This window comes from Clytia hemisphaerica, unplaced genomic scaffold (genome assembly GCF_902728285.1).
Source record: "Clytia hemisphaerica strain Z4C2 unplaced genomic scaffold, Clytia hemisphaerica genome assembly, whole genome shotgun sequence".
NCBI lineage: Eukaryota > Metazoa > Cnidaria > Hydrozoa > Leptothecata > Clytiidae > Clytia > Clytia hemisphaerica.
The window spans coordinates 1950460-1958867 of record NW_027103551.1 but is presented as its reverse complement, the minus strand read 5'-3'; the positions used below and the strand labels follow the sequence as shown (position 1 = coordinate 1958867).

General features: G+C 34.9%; 2 protein-coding genes across 2 annotated transcripts; both read left to right on the top strand.

Moving 5' to 3' along the window:
* Positions 1 to 275: 275 nt before the first annotated feature.
* Positions 276 to 2529, top strand: LOC136800249 (uncharacterized). Its single transcript, XM_067056871.1, has 2 exons — positions 276 to 405; positions 1205 to 2529. The coding sequence occupies exons 1-2, from the start codon at positions 361 to 363 to the stop codon at positions 2354 to 2356; spliced, it is 1197 nt and encodes a 398-aa protein (XP_066912972.1). The 5' UTR covers positions 276 to 360; the 3' UTR covers positions 2357 to 2529.
* Positions 2530 to 4431: 1902 nt separating this feature from the next.
* On the top strand, positions 4432 to 8158 carry LOC136800248 (TBC domain-containing protein kinase-like protein). Its single transcript, XM_067056869.1, has one exon. It carries the CDS (start codon positions 4471 to 4473, stop codon positions 7198 to 7200), a length of 2730 nt encoding a protein of 909 aa, XP_066912970.1. The 5' UTR covers positions 4432 to 4470; the 3' UTR covers positions 7201 to 8158.
* The last annotated feature ends 250 nt before the right edge of the window (positions 8159 to 8408 follow it).

Below are 8408 nucleotides of genomic sequence, written 5' to 3'. Positions count from 1 at the left end.
TTTGTTTGTGTTTTATTTTTCAATTCCATTTTTGAATTCAATTTTGGTGAATTCAGTTATAAATAGTTGGAATGCAAGTTGTGTTTCTTTCTTCATATAAGAGCATGTATTTTTTCATCAAATTACCTGTTCATGAGTCAAGTGCAACTTTTCATTGATTTATGATGAAAAAAGCTTAATTTCGTTGCCAGGTTGTTTATACCCTTTAACAAATGAAAACAAATGAAAACTTTTTGACCTGATCAAAGTTATGTTATTTTGATCCGAATTCATGCTTTTCATTTTTCTTTTTCAGTGAGAAACTATTGAAAATATATATTGAAAAAAAAGAGAAATAATTAGTTTGTTGTGTTTGGTGCCATGTCAGGGAACACCGATCAGTTCATTGAGTATTTATTGGTCAAGGTATCAATTTCTCTTTACTACACATTGATTAAATTGAATTATTATTTTTCAGTTCATTTTTAATACCCCTGTTTCAGTACCCAGGTGAAACTTTTTTCCTCAGTGGGGATGAAAATTATGTACTTTCAAAACCCCAATGGGGATAGAAAATCTATTGTTTCCCATTTAAAATATGGTTGATTTTTGAGTCCAATTTTTACATTTAATTTCGAACGGGGATAAAATTGTATAACCCATTCCCTTTTAGGTTATTTTTTCCACTAACAACTAATTATTGTCTAATTTTCATCACAAGGTTTTTATCTTTTGCTGAGTGGATTCTCTTATGATGTTGACCTGATTTGCTGAGACGATAATCCTTACTAATTTTTTCCACAGCTTTTTTGCAAAAGTCTTTGCTTTGTTTCGCCACCAGTTACCATGGCTGCTTTGGAGAGTATATTGTTTTGGAAATATATCTTCTCATTTAGCTGGCTCTCATTTAGCTGGCTCTCATTTAGCTGGCTAAAGCAAGACTATGAATATAAGAGGCTTTTTGCCTGGTATGAACTTTCAATGATGAAAAATAAACTTCCTTCAGGCTATAATATTGTCAACACATGCAAAACATACATTATTCTTTCCAAATCCCTTTGATATTTTGACTTCTGGTTCTGCATAAGCAAAATTTGCGATGTCATTTTGAATTTGAAAATTTTAGCAGAACAACCAAAGAAGCTTTTATTGATAATCTAAATCCTTAGCTTTGGTTAGCTAATTCTTTACATTTCTTTAGTACTATTGTCTTTTGCTTTTATAGTGTCGTTTGGTTAATACCGTCAAGCTTCAAGTCTTCACACACAGTAAAAGCCTAACCAAAAGAATAAGAAAACAGTTGGGCTGGTCAAAAGTTGTCGCTAATATTGCCTTAAATGCATATCAAGAATTTCTGGAGCTCAAAATAATTTCAAGAGATTATGATGATAATGTTATTACTCCATCTTGGTGTATTCGAGAAGTCTGGAAAACTCACGCTATCTGTGATAAGAAAGATTACGAGGAAGGTTGCATGGGTATGTGCGGACGTATCATAAAATATCAAGTCAAAAAAGAAAACCAAGACACCGAAGCTCATGAGAAATTCACAGAAGATGTTTACAAAATTCGTTTTAATAGAAGCCCTTTAAAACCAATTTGGTCATTCCGTTTCATACCTAACTGGAAGAACGAGTATCAAACTGAAAAAGATTTGAAATATTCTAAGAAGGTTAACGGTCAACATAGAATACCACAGCTGACTATCAAGAAAGCAGCTGAACTAACTGTGGAAAATTTCTATGGTGGTGGCGGATCTTCAAAATCTAAAGGGAATCAAAATAGCAGCATTATGAATAATGGTTATAACAGCAACAATACGGTAGAGCAGCAACAGAATCTGGATGAACAACCTACATCTGCTTACTCTCTATCATCAGCCTCAAACCAAGAAGAAAGTAATGAACTTCCTGCCGTACAATCCTCTAGTAGTTCTAGCAGTAACTCAAGAAGAGGACAATCAACATCATCTTCAAATTTACCTCAACAACAGCAAAACCCTACTTCATCTTCATCAAGAAGGAAACGCCAGTCTTCCGCAAGCTCTTCTCAACAACAAAACAGTAACTCAGCATCTTCAACATCTAGAAGGCGTCAACCTTCAAGAAATTGTAGGCCTTCAATACTTTCTTCTGCTTCTTCAACTGGGTCAGCAAATAATGATGAATCAGCAAATAATGATGCCGAGCTAGCAAACAGTGCTGACTCAGCAAACAATAATGCCGTATCGGTAAACAACGCTGGGATAGAAAATTCTAATTCTAATGAAAATCAAACGCCAAATAGGAGAAGATTGAGTGGACAAAAACGTTCAATTACACCTAGAAACCCAGTTATGACAAGAGCTCGCACTAAATTGTTACGGATGAATCCTTGAGGCATCGTTATGTTTAGATAGTTATGGATGGGTTTTTTTAATTTTTTTAGATTTTTAAAGAAAAACGATAAAAAGAATTTTGTGATGTTTGTTCATGTAAATTGCGTGAATTTTTGTATTATTTAAAATCAGAACGTTTGCTATCAAAAATCAACTAAACAATGTTAAATAAATCAATCATTCCATACATCTTCAGTAAAAGGTTAAATAACAGAAGCTGCTTTTGGTTCATTTTTTGAAATTTATTTTTAAACGTTTCGGTCTCAACAGAGTGCCATCATCAGTAAAAAATTTGTTGCAATGAAAATTAGCTATCTGTAAAATGTACAAGTTTAAAAGAAATTTGAAATGAAAGAGACTAATTACATCATAAAACCTAAATCAAAGGACAATAAAACTTTACCAGTATATTTATTATATTGCTAATTCTCAAGTGATATTCTTTAATTATTTATACAATAAAATAGGCCTAGATAGCCTTTGAATGTTCATCGTGGGCATTTGATTTTTAATAAAAAATGCCTCACTGACTTTTCTTTGTGTCTCTGTGTACAAGTTATTTCCCAAGATATTGAAATTCTCTAACTTAACTTTATTGTGACCACGCTCTAAAAAGAATGTCTCAAAACGTGGCTGTTTTTGTCTCTTCCTCCGTGATCGTCGACCCGTTCCTGTAATCTTCTTCCAGCCTCACCAATGTAGGTCGCCGGACAATCAGGACACGTGACTTTGTAAACAAGGTTGTGTTTATGTTTTATTTCAGTTTTATCTTTAACACTGAAAAAGGAGCTCAGCTTTTTTGACTTAAAGCTTACATTAGCAGTCACTTTTTTGTTGAAGATTTTACTGACAGTCTTGTTGATATCCTTGGCAGTGCCGTAGGAGGCATTTGCATATTGGGGGGGGGGCTGAAGTTTAGTGACACCGCGAGGGCCAACCATGGTTTGGCCCGAGGGGGGAAATTTTGAAAATTTGAGCTCTAGATTGCTTGAAAATGCACTCAATTGTGACAATTATGACAAATTAAAAAAGAAAAACTTTGCATTTTGCAAAATAACCATTTTTGAAAAAATTATTGGGGGGGCATAACCCCCCCCCCTTGCCCCCCCAGTTGCTACGGCACTGCTTGGTAATCAGTTCACCTTGCTTACCAGCATAAGGAAGATAAATTTTAACGACGCTAGTTTGTTGGGTCTCCTCAACTAAACAATGGTTTTCATTTTTTGTTCGATTAATTTCTGGTAACTCCAGATAAGATAGTTTTGTATTTTTTTGTGTTCATGTCGTTAGGGATGTTCCCATACCTACTGTAATTCTTTTCATACAAATTTTGTTGTCATAATGGGCTTTTACTCAAAATTTGTTCAATGCTAGATATGAAGGCTTGTTTATTTTTACATCCAATTATTATTTTCTTTATGTTAATATTTTAAAAACTTTTAAGAAAAGTTTATATCATTATTGTATTTAAAAAATTAGTTGAGAATTTTCAGACCTATTTTTTACGCTTAGAAGTGTTTTCAAATTTATTTTCATGTAAAAGACAATTCATTGACATGACAGTCTAAAATATTTTCTTAAAAGCTTCAAAGTAAGCATTTTATTTCCTTTTCCCTTTAATCTGCTTAATTCACCATTTTCAAGTAAAAATAGTTTCCAAACTGAATTTAAAAGTTAAAATTATGAGCATACATTCAGTAAAAAATTATAATATTAAAGCAACATTTTAGACCTCCCTTTCCCACCATATATGATTCCTAGGAATCTCTTCCTAGGTCCAATCTCAAAATTAGTGTCTGAAATAGCTGACACTAGATTGCCTTTCTCACTTAGAATATTGTAAGATTGACCTTTTCTTCGGTTTTATTTACAAGAAAAAAGGACCAATTTCTAAATTTTAAGTTAACAACGTAAAAAATATTGGTTTTCTCACAGTTTTTGATACTGATTTGGAGATTAGAACTTTTGCCTTGACGGTATAATATTAATTGGCTTCTATGGCCTATTTTGAAGTATTCTAATTTTGATGCTGATTTACAAGCTTCTACAATTATTTTCCTTTTATTTGCAGGCTAAATAAAAAATGAAAAAATCAAAATAAACATAAAGCTATCATGGTTGGTGGAAAATTAGGTGGTGCTAATTTGGGATTATTTTCCTTTTTGGCATCATCTCACCCGACAGACACTTGTGGACAAAATGGATTACCGGTCACGCCAAACTCTATCCGCATCTTGGGACGGTTTCAAAAATTGAAACTTCTGCAACATCCTCATTTGTGTCAATATGTTGACATTGTACGTGGAAAACATGAACGTCTTGTAATAGTGTCCGAATTCTACACAACCAATCTGAAAACTTTGATTAAAAAGAAGTTTCAATTTCGTACTGTAGCTGAAATCCAAAAATTGGGTTATGAGATTTTATTAGCACTTGAATTCCTCTCTAATCAAGGTTATGTACACCGAAATCTGTCCTCTGAAAATATTTTATTTGATGAAGATGATCATGTGAAATTATCCCAATACGGTTTATATAATATGACAAATTTTAATGATGAGGTTGTGTTTACGGTTGGTGATACTCGGTACATGGCACCAGAAGTGATTGTGTCTGGCCTTGGATATAATCCATTATACGGGCCATCAGACAATGCAGTTGATATCTGGTCATTGGGGATGGTTTTACTTGATTGCTATTTAGAAGGCCAACTATGGAGTAAATTAGGCCCATCAAAAGAACGAATTGCAATGAAATTGATTGATATGTTTTCAACTACTAATAACAATGAAAGTGCATTATCTGAAATTTGTAAATGGAGTGGTTGTGATCACAAAATGAAATTGATCGATCCAAAGTTTTCATCTTTTCTGAAACTATGCTTACAAGCTGATCCAAGAAAGCGTGGTTCCAAAATGAGGGAAATTCTATCGCATGAATTCATTAAACCATTACAGGAACCTGAGAAAATGAATTTATCAGTCCCAAGCCCTTTTCCAGCTGTTTATCGATCACATAGTATTCAACAGTTACCTGACTTCAACGCTCTATTACTAGAAAACCGCGAAGAATGTACTCTTGAATCCTTACTAAGCGAACGTTCGATTTTTGAGATATACCATCTTTGGTGTTTGACTGGTGGTGATGTCTTTGTGGAGCTGAAAAGAGCACATTTGTTGAATTCCAAAGCACCAGTTTTGGCGTTACCGACAGCTATCCTTAACAACGGTGAAGAGTATGGAGTCTCAGAGGAAGAATCCATTGTCTTAACTGCAAACACAGTCTGTATCAATTTAACCCAACTCTACGATCGATTATCGGGTATAGATTTAACGTCTTTCTACCCACTAGTGGTACACGATGACCTCTATCCAGTCGATTTATCAGATTCAATTAAACTACCTTTGGTTATTCGTGAAGAGAGCGCAGGCTATCAATTCCATCGTATTGTGCTTTTCGAGCGTCTGTTAGAAGGCTATCCATACACACGGGATCGGATCGTCAAGGAAGCCAGAATTGATATTCCACCCTATGTGAGAGCTAAGGTTTGGGCAGCTTTGCTGAACGTCTCTGGCGACATATTTGAAGCTTACGATATGGTTGATAAAGTCTCCATGACAGCTACAGATCGTCAAATTGAAGTTGATATTCCACGTTGTCATCAATACGATAATCTATTGTCATCACCAGTTGGTCATTCAAAGCTGAAATCTGTCCTCAAAGCATGGGTTGTCACTAATGCACCGAAACTGGTTTACTGGCAAGGCTTAGATTCCTTATGCGCACCTTTCTTGAAATTGAATTTCAATAACGAGGCACTCGCTTTTGCATGCTTATCAGCATTTGTTCCAAAGTATTTGTACCATTTCTTCTTGAAAGATAATTCGATGGTTATTCATGAATATTTAGCAGTATTCAAGCAGTTGATTGCCTTTCATGATCCAGAGCTGTTTAACCATTTAAATGAGATTGGATTTCAACCAGAACTGTACGCGATCCCTTGGTTCTTGACCATGTTTTCACACGTTTTCCCGTTGCAGAAAATCTACCATTTATGGGACACGCTCCTTCTTGGAAGCTCTATGTTACCGCTTTGTGTTGGAGTCTCCATCTTAGAGCAGTTTCGAGAGCAACTCCTCTCTTTTGCGTTTAATGATTGCATTCTTTTGTTTTCCGATATGCCTGGTATTGATATTGAGAAGTGTGTCAAAGATTCTATTAAACTTTTCAACCATACTCCACCCTCCGCCTCTCTCCGCCAACAAGACAACCCTGAAAACAGAATGAAAGCGCCCTCAGAAGAACAATTCATGAACTTACCTGAGAAAGAATTCCTCCCGCTAGCATCGTTACGCTCTGAAATTTGTTCACGTATCTCACCTAGAGATTTGATCCGAATCTCGAAGCTCACTCAACAGTTAGAATCGTATCCCATCTCGTCACGTGATCAGAATTTATCCAATGGGAAAGCAGCAAATGGTTCTAAAGACAAAAAGAAAAAAGACAAGAAAAAGACTGTAGATAATAATGTTCAGCAGCAAAAAGTTTTGGTTGTAGACACACGACCAGCAGAAGAATTCACAGCAGGCCACTTACAACATAGTGTAAACATACCCTACGATCAATCAATCGACGAAAACGGTCAACTCATTCCAACACCCCAAACAAGTATCCTTGAGGCTCACAAAGGCCGTATTATCATGACCATGGGCCTCAAAGGGCCAGAACCCATGAAGCTAGGTGAATTGTTGGTAGCGTTAAACTATAGACGTGTTTGCGTGATGGATGGTTCAACGAGCATTTTGAAAAGTCTAGGATATTTCACAACCGTCGGTAATGCATAGTCTTTCATCAGAATCCGATTCATCTGACTTCATCTGATGAAGTATAGTTGGGCTTTTCTAGAAATAAATTGAATATGGGGGGGTGGAGGATATAACATTTTTTGGGTATTTACCCCCCGGATAGCAGGTGTAACCTGGACAAGCATTAGTTAACCCCCTGGACACACAAACTTGCCCCCAAACAGGGCAAGTTTACCCCCCGGACGAGGCAAATTTTGTAGATTTTTCCCTACCCCCGGACACTATATCCTCCATCCCCATGTACAAACATTGTCTGGAAGAGCCCATTATTTTTTGTTGAACATTTTTTCTTTTTGAACCGCCTTTTGTGGGGGTTTTCAGAAACAGCTTACTTTAAACATAATATTCTACTCTTAGGGCGTAATCGTTGAGACAAAGTAAAATAACAAGCTTATTAAAGCTTTTGAATTATGAGCTTAGGTTTCTGAAAGGTCGCATTTTGAAATCACCCATAGATAGGTGAAAGATTTCTTACTCAATCAAACTATTTTTTTACCAAATGTATTTCTTAGCTTCCGAACGATTGCACTTTTTTGTGAAATTTTCTTTTTCGATATTTTCGCATACGGTCATGTTGTAATACTTTTCAAGTTCAAGGGCTAAGGTTACTGAAACTGTACGTATGTTCAGAACAAATTTCAATGTTAACTTTTTGTAATAGTAGGGTATATAAGCGTTGAGATGTTAAAACTTTTATTATTTTTTTAATTTTTAAGGTCATTTCAATTCGCATACAGACATATTATTCTTTGTAAAGATATATTTTTACAAGAGGAAAGACGAACCTTCTAAAAAGGTGAAGGTTTAAGAATTATTTTTGTAAACCGGATTTCGAAAGAGTTTCATATGATTTCGGAAAAGGCTTAAATCTTCTATTTTAAAAGGAATTAACTAACTGAAAGTAGACTTTAAGGCGACGTTTAAAAAAACTATACAAACTTGATTTTATAATCGGGTCTTGTCTTTCTAAATGTCATTTTGAGATTCTTTAACTATTTCTAGTCGAATTTTAGGCCTCATAATCAATTATTCTGCCTCAAATGATGAACTCTTATAATTTTAATTTTTAGACATTTTTGATAATTTTTTATTATGAATTATTCTAAACAATAATAACCTAGGGCGATTTCTATCGTGTACTTATTTCGAAAATTTTTGACTTAAAATTTATGAGATTACTTGATCAA

Bases quoted from the DNA above. Each gene is read 5' to 3' on its own strand.
- LOC136800249 (XM_067056871.1), top strand. From the start codon at position 361: ATGTCAGGGAACACCGATCAGTTCATTGAGTATTTATTGGTCAAG. The intron at 406-1,204 runs GTATCAATTTCT...TTGCTTTTATAG, and splicing joins TTGAGTATTTATTGGTCAAG to TGTCGTTTGGTTAATACCGT.
- LOC136800248 (XM_067056869.1), top strand. From the start codon at position 4,471: ATGGTTGGTGGAAAATTAGGTGGTGCTAATTTGGGATTATTTTCCTTT.